Below are 26,172 nucleotides of genomic sequence, written 5' to 3'. Positions count from 1 at the left end.
CCAGCCCCCTCTGTGCCCCCCCGCATTTCTGTGCCCCCCCCCCCCATTTCTTTGCCCCCCCCCCCTCGATCTTCTCCTCTATCTTCTGCTTGCCACACTCCACCTGCTGCAGGGAACCCCCTGCCCTTTGTACCCCTTTTTCCCCTTTCTACCCCCATTTCTTTGTGCCCCCCCCATTTCCTTGTGCCCCCCCCACTTTTTTGTGCCCCCCCCACCTCGATCTCCTCCTCTATCAGCTGCTTGCCGTGCTCCATCACCTGGGGGGACCCCGTTCCCCTCTGTACCCCCTGCCCCCTTTTTCCCCTTTCTACCCCCATTTCCTTGTGCCCCCCCCCACTTCTTTGTACCCCCCCATTTCTGTGCCCCCCCCTCGATCTCCCCCTCTATCAGCTGCTTGCCATGCACCATCAGCTGCAAGGACCCCCTTCCCTTCTGTACCCCCTTCCCCCCTTTCCCCCTTTCAACCCCCATTTCCTTGTGCCCCCCCGCACTTTTTTGTGCCCCCCCCATTTCTGTGCCCCCCCCCACCTCGATCTCCTCCTCCATCAGCTGCTTGCCATGCTCTATCTGCTGGGGGACCCCCCTCCCCTTTGTACCCCCCTTCCCCCCTTTCAACCGCCATTTCTTTGTGCCCCCCCCATTTCTTTGTGCCCCCCCCATTTCTTTGTGCCCCCCCCACTTCTTTGTGCCCCCCCATTTCTGTGCCCCCCCCCTCGATCTTCTCCTCTATCAGCTGCTTGCCATGCACCATCAGCTGCAAGGACCCCCTTCCCTTCTGTACCCCCTGCCCCCTTTTTCCCCTTTCTACCCCCATTTCCTTGTGCCCCCCCCCACTTTTTTGTGCCCCCCCCCATTTCTGTGCCCCCCCCCACCTCGATCTTCTCCTCTATCAGCTGCTTGCCGTGCTCTATCTGCTGGGGGACCCCCCTCCCCTTTGTACCCCCCTTCCCCCCTTTCCCCCTTTCAACCCCCATTTCCTTGTGCCCCCCCCCACTTTTTTGTGCCCCCCCCCCATTTCTGTGCCCCCCCCCACCTCGATCTTCTCCTCTATCAGCTGCTTGGCGTGCTCGATCTGCTGTGGGGAGCCGCGGATGATGAACAGTTTGAAGTTGGGATCCCCGTTGGGGGGCAGCTGCCTGGAGATCTCCACAAAGGCGCCCGTCTGCTGGTTGATGGCCTTGACGTTCTCACCGCCTGGGGGGGGGCAGGGGGGGGGCGTAAAGGGTTGGGGGGGGGGCAATGGGGGCATAAGGGGGGGGTAGGGGGGAAATGGGGGGCGTTAAGGGGGTGGGGGAGGGGGAAAAGGGGGGGAAAAGGGTGGGAAAAGGAGGTGGGGGGTAATGGGTATAAAGGGGTTGGGGGCAAAATGGGGGGACACAAGGGGGCGGGGGGGCAAAAAGGGGGGCATAAAGGGGGTGGGGGGGCACAAAGGGGGGCATAAAGGGGGTGGGGGGGCACAAAGGGGGTTGGGGCATAAAGGGGGGGCCACAAGGGTGTTGGGGGCAAAAAGGGGGGGCATAAAGGGGGGCAAAAAGGGGGGGTATAAAGGAGGTTGGGGGGGCAATGGGGGGCACAAGGGGTCGGGGGGGCAAAAAGGGGGGCATAAAGTGGGTGGGGGGCAAAAAGGGGGGGATAAAGAGAGTTGGGAGAGCAATGGGGGGCACAAGAGGGTGGGGGGGCAAAAAAGGGAGGCATAAAGGGGGGTGTGGGGGGGCAAAAAGGGGGGGGAAGGGGGTGGGGGGGCAAAAAGGGGGGGCACAAGGGGGGTTGGGGGGCAAAAAGGGGGCATAAAGGGGGTTGGGGGGGCAAAAAGGGGGCATAAAGGGGGTTGGGAGGCAATGGGGGGAATAAAGTGGGTGGGGGGGCACAAAGGGGGGGCACAAGGGGGGTGAGGGGGCAAAAAGGGGGTTGGGGGGCAAAAAGGGGGGGGAAAGGGGGGCATAAAGGGAGTTGGCAGAGCAATGGGGGGCACAAGGGGGTGGGGGGGGAAAAAGGGGGGGCATAAAGGGGGTGGGGGGGAAAAAGGGGGGGGAATGGGGTTGGGGGGCAAAAAGGGGGGGGAAAAGGGGGGCATAAAGGCAGTTGGGAGAGCAATGGGGACAAAGGGGGTGGGGGGCAAAAAAAAGGGGCATAAAGGGGGTGGGGGGGCAAAAAGGGGGTTGGAGGGGGGGCAAAAAGGGGCCAGAAGGCGGGGGGTTACAAAGGGGGGGGGGGCACAAAGAGTGACAATGGGGGTGGGGGTCAATGGGGAGGGCAGAAAGGGGGTGGGGGGGGCAATGGGGGGCACAAAGGGGAGCGGGGGGGGGCAGGAAGGAGGGGGTGGGGGGCATAAAGGGGGGGGGGGCAGGAAGGAGGGGGTGGGGGGCATAAAGGGGGGGGCACAACAGGGGGTGGGGGGGCAGAAAGGGTGGATATGGGGGGGACAAAGGAGGGCACAAGGGGGGATTTGGAGGGGGGATTATTTTGGAGGGGGGGGGGATGTTTTTTGGGGGGGGGGTCCGCTCACCTCTGCCGATGACCAGCCCGCATTTATGTGTAGGGATGGAGAAGGTCATCTCCCCCCCGGGGGGGCCCCAGCTGCCCTGCCCCCTCCCTCGCCCCCTCCCCCCGGGGGGCATCCCTGGGCCGGGGGGGCCGGGGGGGCCACTCTGCAGGGTGGAAATAAAAGTGTGAGTACCTGGGGGGGGGGCACACGTGGTGGGGGGGGGGATCCCGTGCCCCCCCACCCATTACCCTGAATGCCCCCCCCATACACCAAGTCTCCCCGTGGCCCCCCCCCCTTTACCCCTGCACCCCCCCCAGTACAGAGCCCCCCCCCATAACCTAAGCCCCCCCCATATTCTGAGCCCCCCCATATCACCTCCATGCCCCCCCCAGTATATTCTGAGCCCCCCCATATATTGAGCCCCCCCTGTGTCCCCCCACAACCTGAGCCCTCCCACACCCTGAGCCCCCCCCGGTGCCCCCCCCTTCCCCGATTCCCCCCATAACCCTGACCCCCCCCACCCCCCCATGCCCCCCCCATACCCTGAGCCCCCCCCGGTGCCCCCCCCCTTCCCTGATTTCCCCCATAACCCTGCCCCCCCCACACCCCCCCATTCCCCCCCCCCATACCCTGAGCCCCTTCCACCCCCGTGCCCCCCCCATACCCTGAGCTCCCCCCCCGTGCCCCCCCCATATCCCGATCCCCTCCCACCCCCATGCCCCCCCCCGTGCCCCCCCATACCCTGAGCCCCCCCCATGCCCCCCCTTCCCTGATTCCCCCCATAACCCTGCCCCCCCCCAACCCCCCCAACCCCCCCATACCCTGAGCCCCTCCCACCCCCATGCCCCCCCCCGTGCCCCTCCCATACCCTGAGCCCCCCCCACACCCCCCCAATGCCCCCTCCATACCCTGAGCCCCCCCCGTGCCCCCCCCTTCCCTGATTCCCCCCATAACCCTGCCCCCCCCACACCCCCCATGCCCCCCCCCAACCCTGAGCCTCCCCGTGCCCCCCCCTACCCTGAGCCCCCCCCGGTGCCCCCCCCATCCCTGATTCCCCCCATAACCCTGCCCCCCCCCCATCCCCCCCACCCCCCCCCATACCTCGAGTCCCCCCCCACCCCCGTGCCCCCCTACCCTGAGCCCCCCCCGTGCCCCCCCCAGTGCCCCCCCCTTCCCTGATTCCCCCCATAACCCTGCCCCCCCCCTACCCTGAGCCCCCCCCGTGCCCCCCCCCCCGTGCCCCCCCCTACCCTGAGGCTCTGCAGGAGGTCGTTGATGATCCGAGCCGCGTGCTCGCAGCGCTCGGGGGGGCCCATAATGTGCGCGATTTTCTCCGGCCCCGTCCCGTCGTCTGTTACGAGGGGGGGGGGTAATTAATTCATTAGGAGATTGGGTAATTGGTTAACGAGGCGCTGAGTGCGATTTTTTTTTGGGGGGGGGTTAAAAGGGGGGATTTGGGGAGGAGTCACAGGGGGATTTTTGGGTGGGGGGGTCACAAGGAAGGGGTTTTTTGGGGGGGTCACAAGGGTTTTTTTTGGGGGGGGTCACAAGGAAGGTTTTTTTGGGGGGGGGTCAAAAGAAAGGGACGCTGGGTGGAGGGGGGGGGGTCAAAAGGTGGGGGGGGGATTTTGGGGTGAGGGAGGATCACAAAGAGGAGCTTTTAGGTTGGGGTGAGGAGAGGGGGGTCGCAATGAAAGAGTGACGGTGTTAATTATCGCATCGATTGGTTAATTAGTTAATTGGGGGGGGAGGGGGGGGGCGCGGGGGGGGGGACACAGCTCACCCTGTTTGAACTGTATCCGCACCCCTGCGTCGTTTTGGATCTTTTTGATCATCTCCCCGCTGCGGCCGATGACCACACCGACCGAATGCCGGGGCACCGGGACCTGAATGGTAGAGGGGGGGGGGGGCTTTGTGAAACGAGGGGGGGGCTTATAAAGTGCCCCCCCCCCCCAAATAAAAAAACAAATAAACCCAACTGACATCGATGCCGCCGCCGATGCGGGAACCGTATTCGTTGCGGTCGCCGAAGCCGCCCTGGTCGCGCTCCCGGAGGATGTCCAGAACCATCTCACAGGCTTGCTGTCGTGGGGGGGGGGCAAGGGGGGGCACAGAGTTATTGGGGGGGGGTCGGGGGGGTTCGGAGGGGGGGGATTTTGGGGGTGGGGGGGTCGGGGGGGGTCGGAGGGGGGGGGATTTTGGGGGTGGGGGGGTTGGGGGGTTCACTTCGGAGTGGTTTTGGGGGGAGTCCAGAAGCATCTCACAGGCTTGCTGTCGTGGGGGGGGGCAAGGGGGGGCACAGAGTTATTGGGGGGGGGTCGGGGGGGGTCGGAGGGGGGGGATTTTGGGGGTGGGGGGGATTGGGGGGCTCATTTGGGGGTGGTTTTGGGGGGTGTCCAGAAGCATCTCACAGGCTTGCTGTCGTGGGGGGGGGCACAGTTATTGGGGGGGGGTCGGGGGGAGTGGGGGGGGAGGGATTTTGGTGGTGGGGGGGTCGGGGGGGTTCAGAGGGGGGGGATTTTGGGGGTGGGGGGGTTTGGGGGGCTCATTTGGGGGTGGTTTTGGGGGGTGTTCAGAAGCATCTCATAGGCTTGCTGTAATAGGGGGCACTGGGAGGTTTATTGGGGGGGGTTTAGGGGGGTGATTTTGGGGTGGGGGGGTCGGGGGGGTTCAAAGGGGGGTGATTTGAGGGGTGGGGGGGGCTGGGGATGGTATAGGGGGGCTCAGATGGGGGTGATTTTGGGGGGGGGGGGATTTTCGGGGGGTTGGGGGGATCACGTGGGGGTGGTTTTGGGGGGAGTCCAGAACCATCTCACAGGCTTGCTGTCGTGGGGGGGGGCAAGGGGGGGCACAGAGTTATTGGAGGGGGGGTCGGGGGAGGTCGGAGGGGGGGGATTTTGGGGCTGGGGGGGGATTGGGGGGCTCAGATGGGGGGGATTTTGGGGGGGTTGGGGGGATCACGTGGGGGTGGTTTTGGGGGGTGTTCAGAAGCATCTCACAGGCTTGCTGTCGTGGGGGGGGGCAAGGGGGGGGCACAGAGTTATTGGGGGGGGCTAGGGGGGGTCGGAGGGGGGGGATTTTGGGGGTGGGGGGGGATTGGGGGGCTCAGATGGGGGGGGTTTTGGGGGGGTTGGGGGGATCACGTGGGGGTGGTTTTGGGGGGAGTCCAGAAGCATCTCACAGGCTTGCTGTCGTGGGGGGGGGCACAGAGTTATTGGGGGGGGTCAGAGGGGGGGGATTTTGGGTGTGGGGGGGGTTTGGGGGGCTCATTTGGGGGTGGTTTTGGGGGGAGTCCAGAACCATCTCACAGGCTTGTGTAATAGGGGGCACTGGGAGGTTTATTGGGGGGGGTTTAGGGGGGTGATTTTGGGGTGGGGGGGTCGGGGGGGTTCGGAGGGGGGGGATTTTGAGGGTGGGGGGGCATAGGGGGGCTCAGATGGGGGGGAATTTGGGGGTGGGGGGGTTTGGGGGGCTCATTTGGGGGTGGTTTTGGGGGGAGTCCAGAAGCATCTCATAGGCTTGCTGTAATAGGGGGCACTGGGGGGGGTGATTGGGGGGGGGGGGTTTAGGGAGGTGATTTTGGGGTGGGGGGGTCGGGGGGCTTCGGAGGGGGGGGATTTTGGGGGGGGGGGGATTGGGGGTCTCAGATGGGGGGGACTTTGGAGGTAGGGGGGGATTGGGGGGCTCATTTGGGGGTGGTTTTGGGGGGTGTTCAGAAGCATCTCACAGGCTTGCTGTCGTGGGGGGGTCACAGTTATTGGGGGGGGGTCGGGGGGGGTCGGAGGGGGGGATTTTGGGGGGGGGGTCGGGGGGGTCGGAGGGGGGGGATTTTGGGGGTGGGGGGGATTGGGGGGCTCAGATGGGGGTGGTTTTGGGGGCGTTCAGAAGCATCTCACAGGCTTGCTGTCGTGGGGGGGGCACAGTTATTGGGGGGGAGGGATTTTGGTGGTGGGGGGGTCGGGGGGGTTCAGAGGGGGGTGATTTTGGGGGTGGGGGGGTTTGGGGGGCTCATTTGGGGGTGGTTTTGGGGGGAGTCCAGAAGCATCTCATAGGCTTGCTGTAATAGGGGGCACTGGGAGGTTTATTGGGGGGGGTTTAGGGGGGTGATTTTGGGGTGGGGGGGTCGGGGGGGTTCAAAGGGGGGTGATTTGGGGGGTGGGGGGGGCTGGGGATGGTATAGGGGGGCTCAGATGGGGGTGATTATGGGGGGGGGGGGATTTTCGGGGAGTTGGGGGGATCACGTGGGGGTGGTTTTGGGGGGAGTCCAGAACCATTTCACAGGCTTGCTGTCGTGGGGGGGGGCACAGAGTTATTGGGGGGGGGGTCGGGGGGGGTCGGAGGGGGGGGATTTTCGGGGTGGGGGGGCATAGGGGGGCTCAGATGGGGGGGATTTTGGGGGATTGGTTTTGGGGGGGCTCAGGGGGTTGGAGATGGGGGGATTTTGGGGAGTGGGGGGTTGGTTTTGGGGGGCTCAGGGGGGGTTTTGGGGTGGGGGGGTTGGTTTGGCGGGGGTTTTGGGGGGGGCTCGGGGGCGTTGGAGATTGGGGGGGTTTGGGGGTGGGGGGGTTGGTTTTGGGGGGGCTCAGGTTGGGGTTTTGGGGGGTGTTGGGGGGGGTTGGAGATTGGGGTGTGAGGGTGTTGGTTTTGGGGGGGCTTGGGGGGGTTCTGGGGTTGGGGGGGTTTGGGGGGTGGGGGGTTGGTTTTGGGGGGGTCTTGGGGGGGTTTGGAGATTGGGGGGGTTTTAAGGGTTGGTTTTGGGGGGGCTCAGGGGGGGTTTTGGGCTTGGGGGGGTTTGGGAACGAGGGGTTGGTTTCAGAGGGGTGGGGGAGATTGGGGGGGGGTTTGGGGGGTCTTGGGGGATTTTTGGGGGTGGGGGGTTGGTTTTGAGGGGATTTGGGGGGGGCTGGAGATCGGGGGCTTTTGGGGGGTGAGGGGGGTGTTTCTGGGGGGGCTCGGGGGGGGGGTTTTGGGGGGGGTCCCACCTGGACTTTGTAGGGGTCCCCAATGATCCGCAGCGGTTTGTCCACGTTGGTGTTCTGCGAACCGTCCTGGATGAGGATCATCTTCACACCGGCGCGTTCCTATAAGTTTGGGGGGGGGGGGGTGAGAAAACCGGCCCTAAAATCCCCCTAAACGACCCCAAAACGACGCGGGGGGGGGGGGTGAGGAGGACGAGGGGGGGTCCACCTGCAGCTGTTTGATGGTTTCTCCCCCCTTGCCCTTGAGGGGGTTCAGGGGGGGCTGGAGATTGGGGGGGTTTGGGGTTGGTTTTAGAGGGGCTCAGGGGGGGGCTGGAGATTGGGGGGGTTTTGGGGGGTGGGGGGTTGGTTTTGGGGGGAATTGGGGGGTTTTGGGGGGTGGGGGGTTGGTTTTGGGGGTCTTGGGCGGGGCTGGAGACTGGGGGGGTTTGGGGTGGGTTTTAGAGGGGCTCGGGGGGGGTTTGAAGATGATGAGGATCATCTTCACACCGGCGCGTTCCTATAAGTCTGGGAGGCTTTTGGGGGGTGAGAAAACCGGCCCTAAAATCCCCCTGAACGACCCCAAAACGACGCGGGGGGGGGGTGAGGAGGACGAGGGGGGGTCCACCTGCAGCTGTTTGATGGTTTCTCCCCCCTTGCCCTTGAGGGGGTTCAGGGGGGGTTGGAGATTGGGGGGGTTTGGGGGGTGGGGAGTTGGTTTTAGAGGGGCTCGGGGGGGTTTGGAGATTGGGGGGGTTTTGGAGGGTGGGGGGTTGGTTTTGGGGGGGCTGGGGGGGGCTGGAGATTGGGGGGGTTTTGGGGTTGGTTTTGGGGGGGGCTTGGAGATGATGAGGATCATCTTCACACCAGGGCGCTCCTACGAGTCGGGATGGGGGGGGGGGGGTGAGAAAACCGGCCCTAAAATCCCCCTAAACGACCCCAAAACGACGCGGGGGGGGGTTGAGGACGTGGGGGGGGGGGGTCCACCTGCAGCTGTTTGATGGTTTCTCCCCCCTTGCCCTTGAGGGGGTTCAGGGGGGGTTGGAGACTGGGGGGGTTTTGGGGGGGTGGGGGGTTGGTTTTGGGGGGGCTCAGGGGGGCTGGAGATTGGGGGGTTTGGTGGGTGGGGGGTTGGTTTTAGAGGGGCTTGGGGGGGTTTGGAGATTGGGGGGGGTTTTGGAGGGTGGGGGGTTGGTTTTGGGGGGAATTGGGGGGTTTGGGGGGTGGGGGGTTGGTTTTAGAGGGGCTCAGGGGGGGCTGGAGATTGGGGGGTTTTGGGGGGGCTCAAGGGGGGCTTGGGGGGGGTTGAAGATGATGAGGATCATCTTCACACCAGCGCGCTCCTATGAGTTGGGATGGGGGGGGGGTGAGAAAACCGGCCCTAAAATCCCCCTAAACGACCCCAAAACGACGCGGGGGGGGTGAGGAGGACGTGGGGGGGGGGTCCACCTGCAGCTGTTTGATGGTTTCTCCCCCCTTGCCGATGACCAGCCCCGCTTTGCCCGCCGGGATCATGATCTCCTGCACTGTGCCGTTCTGCCCGTTGGCGTTGTCGTGGAACTGCCCCGGCGGCCCCCCCCGGCCCCGAGAAACGATGTCATCCAGCATCAGCTTGGCTTTCCTTAAAGGGAGACACGGCGGGGGGGGGCACAAAAATGGAAGGTTTGAGGAGGGGGGGTTGTTTGTTTGTTTGTTTGTTTGTTTTTGGGGGGGGGGGTTTACTTACTGCACGGCTTCGGGGGAACCCGTCAATGAGACGCTCCGCTCCGGCAGCCCGCCGCTGTCTGTGGGGATGGGGGGGTCATGGGGGGGGGGCTTATTATATGGGTGGGGGGTCATGGGGTTGGAGACCCCCCCCGCAGTGATATGGGAGGGTTTGGAAAGCTCCCCCCCCCCCCAATTTTTTAAAAAATAAGGGGTTTAGGGGAGGGGTCTCATGCAGCAAAGCGAAGGGAGAAGGACATCAAAGGCTGCCCCCCCCCCGTGTGGAAATTGGGGGGGGGGGGGTTTTGGGGGCCCCCCCCGTGTGGAAATTGGGGGGGGGGGTTTGGGGAGCCCCCCCCCCAGTCTGAGTCGGGGGGGTGAATGGGGTTGGGATCCCCCCTCCCCCCCTTGTGTGGATATAGGGAGAAGAAGGGCTTTGGGGACCCCCCCCCCCAACAAACACAGTAGGGGGAAAATGGGGTTTGTGACCCCCCCCGGGGTGGGGGGGGGTTGGAAGGGCCCCCCCCCCCTAAAATCTAACGGGGAAAGAATGGGGCTGGGACCCCCCCGCGTGAAAATATGGGGGGGGGGCTTGGAGAGCCTCCCCTCACCCTACTGAAATAAACAGGGGTGAGGCCCCCCCTGCATGAAAACCTTGAGGAAGGAAGAAATTTAGAGACCCCCCCCAATAAAGTAAGGGGAAAGTGAGGTTGGGGGCCCCCCCCCCCGCATGGAAATCTGGGGGGGGGGGGGGTGAGGATTTTGTGCCCCCCCCCCCCTTTACCTGGAGAGATCTGTACTTTGCAGCCCGAGTCCTGCTGGATCTTATTGATCTGCTCCCCCCCCCGGCCGATAACTGCGGGCAGAGGGGACAGCATTGAGGGGGGGGGGGGGAAATGCTCCTGCCCCCCCCCCCCCCCCCCAACGCCCCCCCCACCCCAAATCCCCAGCCACGTGACCCCCCCCCTACTCCAGGACCCCCCCCCACACTCACTGAGTCCCACCATGCCGTCAGGGACGCGATATTCCTCCGTTACCGTCGTCGACCTGGGGGGGGGGCAAAGGGCATCAAGACCCCCCCCCCCGGGATGCTTGTGACCCCCCCCCCCACAATTTTTAGGACCCCCCTCCAGCATCCAAATGCCCCCCCCCTCCCCAAGATCCCACAGTGCCCCCCAGCACTCAAAGGGTCCTCCCAGGACCCCTTAGGGCCCCCCCAGCACCCAAAAACCCTCCTCCCTGCCCCCCCAAGACCCCTTAGAACCCCCCCAGCACCCAAAGTACTTCTCAAGGACCCCCCCCCCCCCCCCCCCAGCATCCAAATGCCCCCCCAGGAGCCCTCCAGGACCCCTTAGGGCCCCCCCAGCACCCACAGTACCCCCCCAGGAGCCCTCTGGGATCCCTCAGGTCCCCCCCCAGCACCCAAAGGCTCCCAGCCCAGCACCCAAAGACCCCCCCAAGACCCCTTACAGCCAATCCAGCACCCAAAGTCCCCCCCCAGGTCCCCCCCCCAGCACCCAAAGGCCCCCTATCCCCACCAAGACCCCTTAGGGCCCCCCCCCCCACACCCAAAGAGCCCCCCCAGGTTCCCCCCCCAGCACCCAAAGACCACCCCCAAGACTCCTTATGGCCCACCCAGAACCCAAAGTGCCACCCCACAACCCCCCAGCACCCAAAGTCCCCCCCCCAGGTCCCCCCCAGCACCCAAATGCCCCCAGCCCAGCACCCAAAGACCCCCCCAAGACCCCTTACAGCCCACTCAGAACCCAAAGGTGCCCCCCCACAACCCCCCCAGCACCCAAAGTGCCCCCCCAGGTCCCCCCCCAGCACCCAAAGGACCTCTATCCCCACCAAGACCCCCCAGGTCCTCAGCCCAGCACCCAAAGGCCCCCTATTCCCACCAAGACCCCTCAGGGCCCACCCACACCCAAAGTGCCCCCCCAGGACCCCTCCCAGCACCCAAATGCCCCCAGCCCAGCACCCAAAGACCCCCCCAAGACCCCTTACGGGCTCCCAGCACCCAAAGTGTGCCCCCAAAACCCCCCCAGATCCCCCCCCCAGCACCCAAACTGCCCCCCCAGGCACCCAAATGCCCCCAGCCCAGCACCCAAAGACTCCCCCAAGACCCCTTATGGCCCACCCAGAACCCCAAGTGTGCCCCCCAAAACCCCCCCAGATCCCCCCCCAGCACCCAAACTGCCCCCCCCCAGGCACCCAACTGCCCCCAGCCCAGCACCCAAAGACTCCCCCAAGACCCCTTACGGGCCCCCAGGACCCAAAGTGTGCCCCCAAAACCACACCAGGTCCCCCCCCCCCGGCACCCAAATGCCCCCAGCCCAGCACCCAAAGACTCCCCCAAGACCCCTTACGGGCTCCCAGCACCCAAAGTGTGCCCCCAAAACCCCCCCAGATCCCCCCCAAGCACCCAAACTGCCCCCCCCAGGCACCCAAATGCCCCCAGCCCAGCACCCAAGCCCCCCCTTTCCCCCCCCCCCAAATCCCACCTGGGCGGGGGGTGCATTGGCCCCAACTGAGGGGGGAGCGCCGCGGATGGAAGCGACCCTCCAGTGAGGGCGGGGGGGGGTCGCCGACCCCTTTCAGTTTGGGGGGGTCCTGGGGGGTCTCCCACGGGTCCGCTACGTTCCGGGGGGGCCGTCGGTGCCCCCCCCCTCGGGCCGTATTCGCAATCCCCCTGCGCTGCCAGCTTCTTGCTCTCAGGCTGATCTATGGGGAAGGGGGGGGGGGGGCGAGCGGCCATCAGGCGGCCCCCAGACCCCTAAATCCCCCCCCAACCCAAAAAAAACAGTGCCCCCCCCCCCCCCCCCCATTGCTGCCCCCCCCCCCCAAAAATCCCACCTCCGTCCTCCAGCTGCCGTTTTTGCCCCCCGAAGCTGAAATCCGGGCCGCTGTTGTTGACCGTCGTGGCCGCATCCCCCCCAATTTTCGCCGCTATCTGCAAAGGGAACGGTTATGGGGGGGGGCAAGGGGGAAAAAGGGGAGACCCCCCCCCAAATAAACACACAGACCACAGGGGGACACCGAGCTACGGGGGGGCAGTGGGAAATAGAACGGGGAAATATTGGAACTGAGGGGGGGGGGGACTGGGAGAGGCGGCATCTGAATGGGAGAGCGCAAATCTAAACTGGGAGAGCAGAAATCTAAACTGGGAGAGCGCAAATCTGAACTGGGAGAGCGCAAATCTGAACTGGGAGAGCGCAAATCTGAACTGGGAGAGCACAAATCTAAACTGGGAGAGCGCAAATCTGAACTGGGAGAGCGCAAATCTGAACTGGGAGAGCGCAAATCTGAACTGGGAGAGCACAAATCTAAACTGGGAGAGCGCAAATCTGAACTGGGAGAGCGCAAATCTAAACTGGGAGAGCGCAAATCCAAACTGGGAGAGCGCAAATCCAAACTGGGAGAGCACAAATCCAAACTGGGAGAGCACAAATCCAAACTGGGAGAGCACAAAATCTAAACTGGGAGAGCACAAATCCAACTGGGAGAGCACAAATCTAAACTGGGAGAGCACAAATCCAAACTGGGAGAGCGCAAATCTAACTGGGAGAGAACAAATCCAACTGGGAGAGCACAAATCCAAACTGGGAGTGCACAAATCTGAACTGGGAAAGCACAAAATCCAAACTGGGAGAGCACAGCATCCAAACTGGGAGAGCGCAAATCTAAACTGGGAAAGCACAAATCCAAACTGGAAGAGCACAGCATCCAAACTGGGAGAGCACAGCATCCAAACTGGGAGAGCGCAAATCTAAACTGGGAGAGCGCAAATCCAAACTGGGAGAGCACAAATCCAAACTGGGAGAGCACAAATCCAAACTGGGAGAGCACAAATCCAAACTGGGAGAGCCCAGCATCTAAACTGGAGAGCACAAATATAAATTGGGAGAGCCCAGCATTCAAACTGGGAGAGTGCAAATCTAAACTGGGAGAGCACAAAATCCAACTGGGAGAGCCCAGCACCCATACTGGGAGAGCAGAAATCGAAACTGGGAGAGCACAGCATCCAAACTGGGAGAGCACAGCATCCAAACTGGGAGAGCACAGCATCCAAACTGGGAGAGCGCAAATCCAAACTGGGAGAGCACAAATCCGAACTGGGAGAACGCAAATCCGAACTGGGAGAGCGCAAATCTAAACTGGGAGAGCGCAAATCCAACTGGGAGAGCGCAAATCCAAACTGGGAGAGCATAAAATCCAAACTGGGAGAGCACAAATCTAAACTGGGAGAGCACAAAATCCAACTGGGAGAGCACAAATCCAAACTGGGAGAGCACAAATCTAAACTGGGAAAGCATAAAATCCAAACTGGGAGAGCACAAATCTAAACTGGGAAAGCATAAAATCCAAACTGGGAGAGCACAAAATCCAAACTGGGAGAGCACAAATCCAAACTGGGAGAGCACAAATCCAAACTGGGAGAGCCCAACATCCAAACTGGGAGAGCAGAAATCTAAACTGGGAGAGCACAGCATCCAAACTGGGAGAGCACAGCATCCAAACTGGGAGAGCACAGCATCCAAACTGGGAGAGCCCAACATCCAAACTGGGAGAGCGCAAATCTAAACTGGGAGAGCACAGCATCCAAACTGGGAGACCAAAAATCCAAACTGGGTGAGCACAAATCTAAACTGGGAGAGTCCAAATATAAATTGGGAGAGCCCAGCATCCAAACTGGGAGAGCGCAAATCCAAACTGGGAGAGCGCAAATCCAAACTGGGAGAGCCCAGTATCCAAACTGGGAGAGCCCAGCACCCAAAATGGGAGAGCCCAGCACCCAAAATGGGAGAGACCAGTATCCAAACTGGGAGAGACCAAAATCCAAACTGGGAGAGACCAAAATCCAAACTGGGAGAGCCCAAAATTCTAAACTGGGAGAGCCCAGTATCCAAACTGGGAGAGCCCAAAATCCAACTGGGACACCCCAAAACCCATTGAGTGACCCCAAAACCCAACCGGGAGACCCCAAAACCCACTGAGAGACCCCAGAACCCAACTGGGAGACCCCAAAACCCAACCAGGAGACCCCAAAACCCACTGAGAGACCCCAGAACCCAACTGGGAGACCCCAAAACCCATTGAGAGACCCCAAAACCTATTGAGAGACCCCAAAACCCACTGAGAGACCCCAGAACCCAACTGGGAGACCACAGAACCCATTGACGGATCCCAAAATCCAACTGGGAGACCCTAAAACCCAGCAGAAACCCTCAAAGTTCATTGAAACACCCCAAAATCCAACTGGGAGATCCCAAACTTTACTGGGAGAGCCCTAAAACCAAACAAGGAGACCCCAAATATTCAATGGGACACCCCAAAACCCACTGAGAAATCCCAAAACCCAACCGGGAGGCCCCAAATCCAACCAGGAACCCCCAAAGCTCATCAAGACACCCCAAAATTCAGGGGAAGACCCCGAAACCCAACTGGGAGACCCCAAAATCCAACTGGAAGACCCCAAAATCAATTGAGAGACCCCAAAACCCAACTGGGAGATCCCAAAGTTTACTGGGAGAGCCCTAAAACCAAATAGGGAGACCCCAAATATTCAATGGGACACCCCAAAACCCACTGAGAAATCCCAAAACCCAACTGGGAGGCCTCAAATCCAACCAGGAACCCCCAAAGCTTATCAAGACACCCCAAAATTCAGGGGAAGACCCCAAAACCCAACTGGGAGACCCCAAAATCAATTGAGAGACCCCAAAACCCAACTGGGAGGTCTCAAATCCAACCAGGAACCCCCAAAGCTTATCAAGACACCCCAAAATTCAGGGGAAGACCCCAAAATCCAACTGGGAGGCCCCAAAATCCAACTGGAAGACCCCAAAATCAATTGAGAGACCCCAAAACCCAACTGGGAGATCCCAAAGTTCAGTGGGAGAGCCCTAAAACCAATCAAGGAGACCCCAAAACCCACTGAGAGACCCCAGAACCCAACCGGGAGGCCCCAAACCCAACCAGGAACCCCCAAAGCTCATCAAGACACCCCAAAATTCAGGGGAAGACCCCGAAATCCAACTGGGAGACCCCAAACTTCACTGGGAGACCCCAACATCCAACTGGAAACCCTGTAAACCCAACTGGGAGACCCCAAAACCCACTGAGAGACCCCAAAACCCAATGGTGAAAACCCGAAGTTCACTGGGACACCCCAAAATCCAACTGGAAGACCCCAAAATCAATTGAGAGACCCCAAAATCCAATTGGGGGACCCCAAAAACCAAACAGGGAGACCCTAAATATTCATTGGGAGACCCCAGAACCCAACTGGGAGACCCCAAAACCTACTGAGAAACCCCCAACTCCCCATATTAAAACCTTCCATCACCCCAAGACCCCCCAAACCCCCTCCACTGAGCTCCAAACAGCCCCAAGACCCCCCCAAATGCCCCCATCTCCCCCCATGAACCCCCCAGACCCCCCCAACTCCCCACAGCAAACCCCCCCATCACCCCAAATCCCCCCCAAAGCCCCCCACTGAACACAATGTGATCCAAGACCCCCCCCCAAAGCCCCCCACTGAGCTACAAACAGCCACACCGCCCCCTCAGACCCCCCCATCTCCCCCCATTGAATCCCCCCGTAGCCCCCAGACCCCGTACTAAATTCCCCATCACCCCAAGGACCCCCCAAGCCCCCCATGGAGCCCCCCAGACCCCCCCAACTCCCCACAGCAAACCCCCCCCATCACCCCAACACCCCCCACTAATCCCCCCATCACCCCAAGATCCCCCCAAACTCCTCCATCTCCCCCCACTGAACCCCCCAGAGCCCCCAAGACCCCCCTACTAAACCCCCCCATGAACCAAGACCCCCCCCAAGTCCCCCCACTACAAACAGCCCCCAAACCCCCTCATCTCACCCTACCGAATCCCCCCGTAGCCCCCAGACCCCCCCAGACCCCCTACTAATCCCTGCATCACCCCAAGACCCCCCAAACACCCCCCATCTCCCCCCATTGAACCCTCTACAGCCCCCAAGACCCCCCAACTCCCCACAGCAAACCCCCCATCACCCCAAGACCCCCCCAAACTCCCCCAAATCCCTCCCTGAGCTACAAACAGCCCCCAAGTCCCCCCATCTCCCCCCACTGAACTCCCCTGTAGTCCCCAGACCCCCTACTAAACTCCCCATCACTCCAAGACTCCCCCTAGCCCCCCCATCTCACCCCACTGAACTCTCCTGTAGCCCCCAGACCCCCCCAGACCCCCTACTAATCCTCCCATCACCCCAAGACCTCCCCAACCCCCCCCATCTCCCCCCATTGAACCCCCTTGTAGCCCCCAGACCCCCCCAGACTCCCTTCTAAACCCCCCATCACCCCAAGACCCCCCCTAACCCCCCCATCTCCCCCCATTGAACCCCCCAGACTCCCCCAGATCCCCTACTAATCCCCCCATCACCCCAAGACCCCCCCAACCCCCCTCGTCTCCCCCCACTGAACCCCCCTGTAACCCACAGACCTCCTTCTAAATCCTCCATCTCCTCCTATTGAAGCCCCCTGTAGCCCCCAGACCCCCCCAGACTCCCTTCTAAACCCCCCATCACCCCAAGACCCCCCCTAACCCCCCATCTCCCCCCATTGAACCCCCCAGACTCCCCCAGACCCCCTACTAATCCCCCCATCACCCCAAGACCCCCCCAACCCCCCTCGTCTCCCCCCACTGAACCCCCCTGTAGCCCCCAGACCCCCTTCTAAACCCCCCCCAACTCCTCCCATTGAACCCCGCTGTAGCCCCCAGACCCCCTACTAATCCCTCCAACCCCCCTCATCTTCCCCCACTGAACCCCCCCTGTAGTCCCCAGACCCCCTTCTAAACCCCCCCATCTCCCCCCACTGAACCCCCCTGTAGCCCCCAGACCCTCCCAGACCCCCTACAAAACCTCCCATCACCCCAAGACCCCCCCAACCCCCCTCATCTCCCCCCATTGAACCCCCCTATAGCCCCCAGACCCCCACAACCCTCCCCAAGACCCCCCTCCTTCCCCCCCCCCACGACCCCTCCCCACAACTCCCGCTTTGGGGGCGGAGCCTCCCGCTGAGGGGCGGGGCCTTCGGGCTGCACTGAAGGAAGGCCGTACCGAAGACCCCCCCACACACACACACCTCTCCGCTCCCCCCCAACCCGTCTCCCCCCCCCCGCCCCTCAGAGCCCCCCCATCACCTGCCGGGCCCTCTGCACGGCGTCGGCGAACGCGTCCTTCCGGATCCCCCCTCCGGCCGGGCCTCCCCCTCCGGAGCCGCCTCCTCCTCCCGTCCCCCCCCCACCCCCCCGGGCCCCGCACCCCCTCCTCCCCCACCGCCCGGAGGAGGCGGCCCCGAGGTGGGGGGCGCGGCGGGGGGCGGCCCGGAGGTTGGGGGCGGCCCCGCGGGGCTGAACTCGGACATGGCGGCGGCGGCGGCGCTGAGGGAGCAGGCCGCGCTCACCACACAGCGCGCGGGGCACGCCGGGAGCGCGAAAAGCCCGCCCCTCCGCCGCTCGGAGCCAATGGGAGAGCCGAGAAAGGGTGAGCGGCGCCGCGGAGCGGCCAATCGGGAAAGGGCGCGCGAAGGAGGGAGGGAGGAGAGAGAGTGGCAGCGCGCGGAGCCAATGGAAAAGGACGGAGCGGAGGGTGAGGTGTGGGATTGGCCAACGGGACCGGAGGCGGGGACTGGATGCCGTGCGGTGATTGGAAGAGGAAGCGGAAGGAGGAGGGCGGAGCTGATGTTGAGCGGCGTTGGCGAAGGCCAATGGGAAAAGAGAGCTTCCTGTCTCGTCCTCACGCGAAGCTCATTGGATAGCTTGTAAAGCGATTGACGGACCGACGGACCAATGAAAAGGCTGAAAGCGGCACGTCAGTCAGCGATTGGTGGATGTCAGAGCCGGGGCGGGCGGCAGTGCTCCTGTCACTGGATTGGCTCGCGTGGCGGACCAGTCAACGAGCGGCGCCACTCCGGGAAGGCGGGCGCCGATATGATTGACAAGCCCGTCGGCCAATCGCACACTGAACGAGCGTAGCGCGCGGCGAGAGCTAAGTGACAGTGCCCGAAGCCAATCAGCGCTAAGAAAGCGTTTCGGAGGGAAAAAATCACCCAATAAACGCCGAGCTTTATTCTGTTAGACGCCGCGCGTTCTTCAACGGGGGGCGGGGCTTCGGGAAGGGGGCGGGGCCGAAGTCGTGACGTAGACAAGCAGCGCCGCGATCGCAGCGACCCCGGCGAGCGCTCTGACGTCATAACTCGGCGCCGCCGGCGTCTCAGTCCCACGGACCCATAGAGCCCCATAGAGCCCCACAGACCCCATAGGGCCCCACAGCGCCCATAGGGACCCATAGAGCCCCACAGACCCCATAGGGCCCATAGAACCCCACAGACCCCATAGGGAACTATAGGGTCCCACAGACCCCATACAGTCCATAGAGCCCCACAGCGCCCCGTAGGGACTCATAAGGCCCCACAGACCCCATAGAGCCCCACAGATCCCATAGGGACCCATAGAGACCCACAGAGCCCTATAGAGACCCACAGACCCCACAGAGCCCCACAGCGCCCCATAAGGACCCATAGAGCCCCACAGACCCCATAGAGCCCCACAGACCCCATAGAGCCCCACAGCGCCCCATAAGGATCCATAGAGCCCCACAGACCCCATAGGGCCCATAGAGCCTCACAGCGCCCCATAGAGCCCCACAGACCCCATAGGGACCCATAGAGCCCCATAGAGCCCCACAGACCCCATAGAGCCCCACAGATCCCATAGGGACCCATAGGGCCCCATAGGGACCCATAGGGCCCATAGAGCCCCACAGACCCCACAGAGCCCCACAGATCCCATAGGGACCCATAGGGCCCCATAGAGCCCCACAGACCCCATAGGGCCCATAGAGCCTCACAGCGCCCCATAGAGCCCCACAGATCCCATAGGGACCCATAGGGCCCATAGAGCCCCACAGACCCCACAGAGCCCCACAGATCCCATAGGGACCCATAGGGCCCCATAGAGCCCCACAGACCCCATAGAGCCCCACAGCACCCCATAGGGACCCATAGGGCCCATAGAGCCCCACAGACCCCATAGAGCACCCTATAGAGCCCCACAGACCCCATAGACCCCATAGAGCTATGGGGCAGTATGGGGTGGTATGGGATGGTATGGGGATTGTGGGGTGGTATGGGGTCGCTATGGGGTCCTATGGGGCGGTATAGGGCTCTATGGGGTGGTATGGGCATTATGGGGCGGTATGGGGTCGCTATGGGGCGCTATGGGGCGCTATGGGGTGGTATGGGTTCCTCCTTGGGGTGGGGCGCTTGGGGGGTGGTTATGGGGCCGCCCCTCCTCCTCTGCCCCACCCCCACCCCATAGAACCCCCCTACACCATAAAACCCCCCCACCCCATAGAACCCCCCGCCCTATAGAACCCAAGAACTCCCCCAGCCCATAGAACCCCCCCGCCCCATAGAACCCTCCCGCCCCACAGAACCCCCCACCCCATAGAACCCCCCCCCACAGAACCCCCCGCCCCATAGAACTCTCCCACCCCATAGAACCCCCCACCCCATAGAACCCCCCCGCCCCATAGAACTCTCCCACCCCATAGAATTCTAGAATCCCCCCACCCCACAGAACCCCCCCGCCCCATAGAACCCTCCCACCCCATAAAACCCCCCACCCCATAGAACCCCCCCCCACAGAACCCCCTGCCCCATAGAACCCTAGAACCCCCCCACCCCATAAATCCCCCCACCCCCACCCCATAGAACCCCCTGCCCCATAAAACCCCCCACCCCATAAACCCCATCCCCCACCCCATAGAGCCCCCTGCCCTATAAACCCCCCCCACCCCACAGAACCCCCCCGGCCCCATAGCACAACTCGTTTGTGGTGTCAATAAATAGCGCTGTTCTGTGCGACGTGGGGGGTGGGGGGCAGCCCTATAGGGCCATACAGAACCCCATAGGGCCATACAGAACCCCACAGGGCCATACAGAACCCTATAAGGCCATACAGAACCCTATAAGGCCATGCAGAACCCCATAGGGCCATACAGAACCCTATAGGGCCATACAGAACCCCACAGGGCCATACAGAACCCTATAAGGCCATACAGAACCCCATAGGGCCATACAGAACCCCACAGGGCCATACAGAACCCCACAGGGCCATACAGACCCCCATATGGGCCCACAGAACCCCATAGGGCCGTATAGAACCCCATAGGGTCACTCAGATCCCCATAGGGCCGTGCAGAACTCTATGGGGCTGTATACAACCCCATAGGGCCATACAGAGCCCCATAGGGCCGTATACAACCCCATAGGGCCATATAAAACCTCATAGGGCTGTATAGAACCCTATAGGGCCGTATGAAACCCCATAGGATTGTATAGAGCCCCATAGGATTGTATAGAACCCCATAGGGCCATATAAAACCCCAGAGGGTCATATAAAACCCCATAGGGCCGTACAGAACCCCATAGGACTGTACAGAATCCCATAAGACTGTATAGAAACCCATAGGGCCATATGGAACCCTATAGGACCGTATAGAATCCCATAGGACTGTATAGAACCCCATAGGGCCATATAAAACCCCATAGGATCATATAAAACCCCATAGGGCCATATAAAACCCCATAGGGCCGTACAGAACCCCACAGCGCTGTGCACGACTGCATCGAGGCACGACTGGAGTGGGGCTGTGCACGACCCCATAGGGCCGTGTGTGACCCCATAGAACCACGTGTGACCCCATAGAACCACGTGTGACCCCATTTATCCACATGACCCCATAAAGCCACGTGTGACACCATAGGGCCGCGTGTGACCCCATAGAGCCACGTGTGACCCCACAGAATCACATGTGACCCCATAGAGCCACGTGTGACCCCATAGAGCCACGTGTGACCCCATTTGTCCACATGTGACCCCATAGGGCCGCGTGTGACCCCACAGAACCACATGTGACCCCATAGGGCCGCGTGTGACCCCATAGGGCCATGTGTGACCCCATTTGTCCACGTGTGACCCCATAGGGCCGCGTGTGACCCCATGGAACCACGTGTGACCCCATAGGGCTGCGTGTGACCCCATTTGTCCACATGTGACCCCATAGGGCCACGTGTGACCCCATAGAGCCGCGTTTGACCCCACAGAACCACGTGTGGCCCCATAGAGCCGCGTGTGACCCCATTTGTCCCCGTGTGACCCCGTGTTGCACCACTGGTGTCACCCTGTTGCACGACTGTTGTGTCCCAGCACAGCTGCCTTGCACGACTGCGGTGCTGCTGCGTCGTCGTGTCGCACGACAGCTCTTGTGTCACACGACTCTTGTGTCACACAACACCTCTTGTGTCGCACACAACAACTCTTGTGTCACACGACTCTTGTGTCGCACAACAACTCTTGTGTTGCACGACTCTTGTGTCCCAGCACGGTTTTGTTGCACGACAGCGGTGCTGCAGTGTCATCGTGTCACACAACAACTCTTGTGTTGCACAACTCTCGTGTCCCAGCACGGCTGCATTGCACGATTGTGTGCTCCAGCATCGTTGTGTCACACAACAACTCTTGTGTTGCACGACTCTTGTGTCCCAGCACAGCTGCGTTGCACGACTGTGTGCTCCAGCGTCGTCGTGTCACACAACAACTCTTGTGTCACACAACTTGTGTGTCGCACGACTCTCGTGTCCCAGCACGGCTGCGTCGCACCGCTGTTGTGTTTCCACGCCGGCCGCGTCGCACAATGCTGGTGTCGCACACTCGTGTGGTTGCACACTCGTGTGGTTGCACACTCGTGTCGTTGCACACTCGTGTCGTTGCACACTCGCCGCCATGTCACACCCCGCTGTCCCCACTCTGGGCGCCGTCCCCGTTCAGACTCTGCCACTGCGGGGATGTGGGGCTGTGGGGCTGCCCCATAGCGCTGCCCCATAGCTGTGCCCCACAGTGCTGCCCCATAGCGCTGCCCCATAGCTGCCCCCACTCCATAGCACTGCCCCATAACACTGCCCCATAGCGCTGCCCCATTGCTGTGCCCCACAGCGCTGCCCCATAGCGCTGCCCCATATCACCAACCCCCATCACCGCCCCACACCCCCCGCCCCACAGCCGCCTCACAGCCGCCCCACAGCCGCCCCCATCACTGCCCCACAGTCGCCCCACACCCCCCGCCCCACATCCACCCCACAGCTCTGCCCCACAGCCGCCCCCCATGCCCCGCGCACCTCGTGCCCCCCACCCCACAGCTCTGCCCCACAGCTGCCCCACAGCCCCCGCCCCACAGCTGCCCCACAGCTCTGCCCCATATCACCGCCCCCCATCACTGCCCATCATCACCGCCCCACACCCCCCGCCCCACATCTGCCCCACAACTCTGCCCCATAGCAATGACCCACACCCCTCACGCCCCCCACCCCACAGCTGCCCCATAGCACTGCCCCATAGCTCTGCCCCACAGCTCTGCCCCATAGCACCGCCCCTCATCACCGCCCCCCACCCGCCCCACAGCCCCACCCCACACCCGCCCCACAGCTCTGCCCCACACCCCTCATGTCCCCACCCCACAGCTGTCCCACAACTCTGCCCCATAGCAATGCCCCACACCCCTCACGCCCCCCACCCCACAGCTGCCCCATAGCACCGTCCCCCATCGCCGCCCCACAGCTCTGCCCCACACCCCCCCGCCCCACATCCGCCCCACAGCTCTGCCCTATAGCAATGACCCACACCCCTCACGCCCCCCACCCCACAGCTGCCCCATAGCACCGCCCCCCATCACCACCCCACAGCTGCCCCACACCCCCTGCCCCACATCCGCCCCACAGCTCTGCCCCATATCACCGCCCCCCATCACCACCCCCCATCACCGCCCCACAGCTCTGCCCCACACCCCTCATGTCCCCACCCCACATCCGCCCCACAGCTCTGCCCCATATCACTGCCCCCCATCACCGCCCCACACCCCCCGCCCCACACACCCCGCCCCACAGCTCTGCCCCATAGCACTGCCCCCATCACCGCCCCACAGCTCTGCCCCCCATCACCACCCCACACCCCCCGCCCCACATCCGCCCCACATCTGCCCCCCATGCCCCACACACCTCGTGCCCCCCACCCCACAGCTCTGCCCCACAGCTGCCCCACAGCCCCCACCCCACAGCCGCCCCACAGCTCTGCCCCATATCACCGCCCCCCATCACCGCCCCACAGCGCTGCCCCACACCTTTCATGCCTCCCACCCCACAGCTCTGCCCCACAGCTGCCCCACACTCCCCGCCCCACAGCCGCCCCACAGCTCTGCCGCATAGCACCGCCCCATAGCACTGCCCCACAGCTCTGCCCCACATCCGCCCCTCATCTGCCCCACACCCGCCCCACACCCGCCCATCTCTGCCCCATAGCACCGCCCATCACTGCCCCCCATCACCGCCCCACACCCCCCGCCCCACATCCGCCCCCCATCCGCCCCACATCCGCCCCACAGCCGCCCCACAGCTCTGCCCCATAGCACCGCTCCCCATCACCACCCCACAGCTGCCCCACAGCCCCTGCCCCACACCCGCCCCACACCCGCCCCACATCCACCCCCCATCCGCCCCACATCACCGCCCCACATCCATCCCCCATCCGCCCCACATCCACCCCACACCCGCCCCCCATCTGCCCTCCATCCGCCCCACATCCGCCCCACAGCTCTGCCCCATAGCACCGCCCCCCATCACCGCCCCACAACCCCCGCCCCACACCCGCCCCACACCCGCCCCCCACCCGCCCCCCAGGCCCTGCGCACCTCGTGCCCCCCACCCCACAGCTCTGCCCCACATCCGCCCCACACCCCCCACCCCACACCCGCCCCCCATCCGCCCCACACCCGCCCCCCACCCGCCCCCCATCCGCCCCCCATCCACCCCACACCCGCCCCCCACCCGCCCCCCACGCCCCCCATCCACCCCACATCCGCCCCCCATCCACCCCCCATCCTCCCCACATCACCGCCCCCCAGCCGCCCCCCAGGCCCCGCGCACCTCGTGCCCCCCCGGCTCCTTTCGGAAGAGCGGATTCCCGAAGCTGATGCTGTTGCTGCTCCTCCGCCTCCACCAGCGCCGCAGCGACCGCGCGGCCGCCGCCCCCCCCAGCAGCGCTGCCGGGGGATGGGGGCCGTGGGGGGGGGAAGGGGGGGAGCGGATCCCCCTCAACCCCCCCCCCCACGGTAAAACCCACCTTTGGAATCCCCCCAACCCCCCCCAACACGCAGTAAAACCCCCCCACACTGCTGGGACCCCCCACTACTCGAACCCCCCCCCCCAAAATACCGAGACCCCCCCCCCAAAATACCGAGACCCCCCCCCCAATATTGAGACCCCCACCCCACATTCAGGACCCCCCCCACTGCCAAGACTCCCCCCCTCATTATTGAGACCCCCCTCCCCACTACTGGGACCCCCCCCCCACTGCCAAGATGCCCCCCTCATTATTGAGACCCCCCCTCAAATACCGAGACCCCCCCCCAATGCCGGGACCCCCCTCACTATTGAGACCCCCACCCCCCATTCAGGCCCCCCAAACTGCTGGGACCCCCCCCCCACTGCCAAGATTCCCCCCCTCATTATTGGGACCCCCCCTCAAATACCAGGACCCCCCCCAATGCCGGGACCCCTCCCCACATACCCAGAGGCAGCAGAACCGCCAGCGCCACCAACCCCGACTGCGGCCCCACAGATCGCGGCCCCACAGATTGCGGCCCCACAGCGTCACTGCGCAGGGCTGCAGGGGAACGGCATCAGTGGGGCAGCCGTGGGGCTGGGATGTGGGGCTGGGGTATGGGGCTGGGATGTGGGGCTATGGGGCTGGGTTATGGGGCTGAGGTATGGAGCTATGGGGCTGAGGTATGGGACTGGGATGTGGGGCTATGGGGCTGGGTTATGGGGCTGAGGTATGGAGCTATGGGGCTGAGATATGGGACTGGGATGTGGGGCTATGGGGCTGGGTTATGGGGCTGAGGTATGGAGCTATGGGGCTGAGATATGGGACTGGGATGTGGGGCTATGGGGCTGGGTTATGGGGCTGAGGTATGGAGCTATGGGGCTGAGGTATGGGACTGGGATGTGGGGCCAGGAGATTGGGGGGGGGCTGAGATATGGGGCGGCTTATGGGGCTGGGATGTGGGGCAATGGGGCTGGGATATGGGGCTGAGGTATGGGGCTGGGATGTGGGACTGGGATGTGGGGCTGGGATGTGGGGCTGAGGTATGGGGCTGGGATGTGGGGTGGGTTATGGGGCTGAGATGTGGGGCCAGGAGATTGGAGGGGGGTTGAGATATGGGGTGGCTTATGGGGCTGGGATGTGGGGCTGGGATGTGGGGTTGATGTGTGGGACTGGGATGTGGGGCTGAGGTATGGGACTGGGATGTGGGGCTGGGGTATGGGGCTGAGATATAGAGCCAGGAGATTGGGGGAGGGCTGAGATATGGGGCAGCTTATGGGGCTGGGATGTGGGGCTGGGGTATAGAGCTATGGGGCTGAGGTATGGGACTGGGATGTGGGACTGGGATGTGGGGCTGGGGTATGGGGTTGAGATATAGGACCAGGAGATTGGAGGGGGGCTGAGATATGGGGCAGCTTATGGGGCTGGGATGTGGGGCTGCACCTGTGCTGCCGGTCCCATTACTGTGGGTCCCATCGTCGCTGTGGGTCCCATCGTTGTTGTGGGTCCCATCGCTATGGGTCCCTGCGTCGCTGTGGGTCACACTGTCGCTGTGGGTCCCATCGCTGTGGGTCCCGTCGCTGTGGGGCAGCGGAGCGGCCGTGGTGGAGTTGGGCCCCATTGGGGTCGGTGATGTGGGGTCTGTGGGGCACAGGGGGGCTCGTGGGGTCCCATAGCGCCCCATGGATCCCATAGCGCCCCACAGCGCCCCATGGATCCCACAGCGCCCCATAGCGCCCCATGGATCCCACAGCACCCCATAGCGCCCCATAGCGCCCCACATGGCCCCCCCCCACCCCACATCACCCCCCAACACCCCATA

General features: G+C 63.4%; 2 protein-coding genes across 2 annotated transcripts in view; both read right to left on the bottom strand.

Moving 5' to 3' along the window:
* The window catches only part of KHSRP (KH-type splicing regulatory protein), a 28,340-nt gene extending 6,358 nt beyond the window's left edge, over nucleotides 1-21,982 (bottom strand). Inside the window, exons 1-14 of the mRNA XM_090128614.1 lie at nucleotides 21,826-21,982; nucleotides 17,334-17,938; nucleotides 12,004-12,100; nucleotides 11,652-11,871; nucleotides 10,142-10,194; nucleotides 9,932-10,003; nucleotides 9,170-9,227; nucleotides 8,893-9,064; nucleotides 7,468-7,566; nucleotides 4,469-4,567; nucleotides 4,269-4,371; nucleotides 3,736-3,836; nucleotides 2,507-2,648; nucleotides 1,034-1,194 (exon numbers count right to left, since the gene is read on the bottom strand). Of these exons, the coding sequence (XP_089984740.1) occupies nucleotides 1,034-1,194; nucleotides 2,507-2,648; nucleotides 3,736-3,836; nucleotides 4,269-4,371; nucleotides 4,469-4,567; nucleotides 7,468-7,566; nucleotides 8,893-9,064; nucleotides 9,170-9,227; nucleotides 9,932-10,003; nucleotides 10,142-10,194; nucleotides 11,652-11,871; nucleotides 12,004-12,100; nucleotides 17,334-17,938; nucleotides 21,826-21,982 (2,139 nt within the window). The remainder of the gene's footprint in view (nucleotides 1-1,033; nucleotides 1,195-2,506; nucleotides 2,649-3,735; nucleotides 3,837-4,268; nucleotides 4,372-4,468; nucleotides 4,568-7,467; nucleotides 7,567-8,892; nucleotides 9,065-9,169; nucleotides 9,228-9,931; nucleotides 10,004-10,141; nucleotides 10,195-11,651; nucleotides 11,872-12,003; nucleotides 12,101-17,333; nucleotides 17,939-21,825) is intronic.
* The window catches only part of LDLR (low density lipoprotein receptor), a 34,429-nt gene continuing 28,285 nt past the window's right edge, over nucleotides 20,029-26,172 (bottom strand). Inside the window, 4 exon segments of the mRNA XM_090128678.1 lie at nucleotides 20,029-22,034; nucleotides 24,173-24,288; nucleotides 24,816-24,911; nucleotides 25,794-25,991. Coding sequence (XP_089984804.1) covers nucleotides 21,984-22,034; nucleotides 24,173-24,288; nucleotides 24,816-24,911; nucleotides 25,794-25,991 — 461 coding nt within the window. The 3' untranslated portion in view covers nucleotides 20,029-21,983.

The sequence above is a fragment of the Phasianus colchicus genome, chromosome 34 (genome assembly GCF_987193195.1).
Source record: "Phasianus colchicus chromosome 34, bPhaCol1.hap1.1, whole genome shotgun sequence".
NCBI classification, from domain to species: Eukaryota; Metazoa; Chordata; class Aves; order Galliformes; family Phasianidae; genus Phasianus; species Phasianus colchicus.
This window is presented reverse-complemented; position numbering and strand designations above follow the sequence as displayed.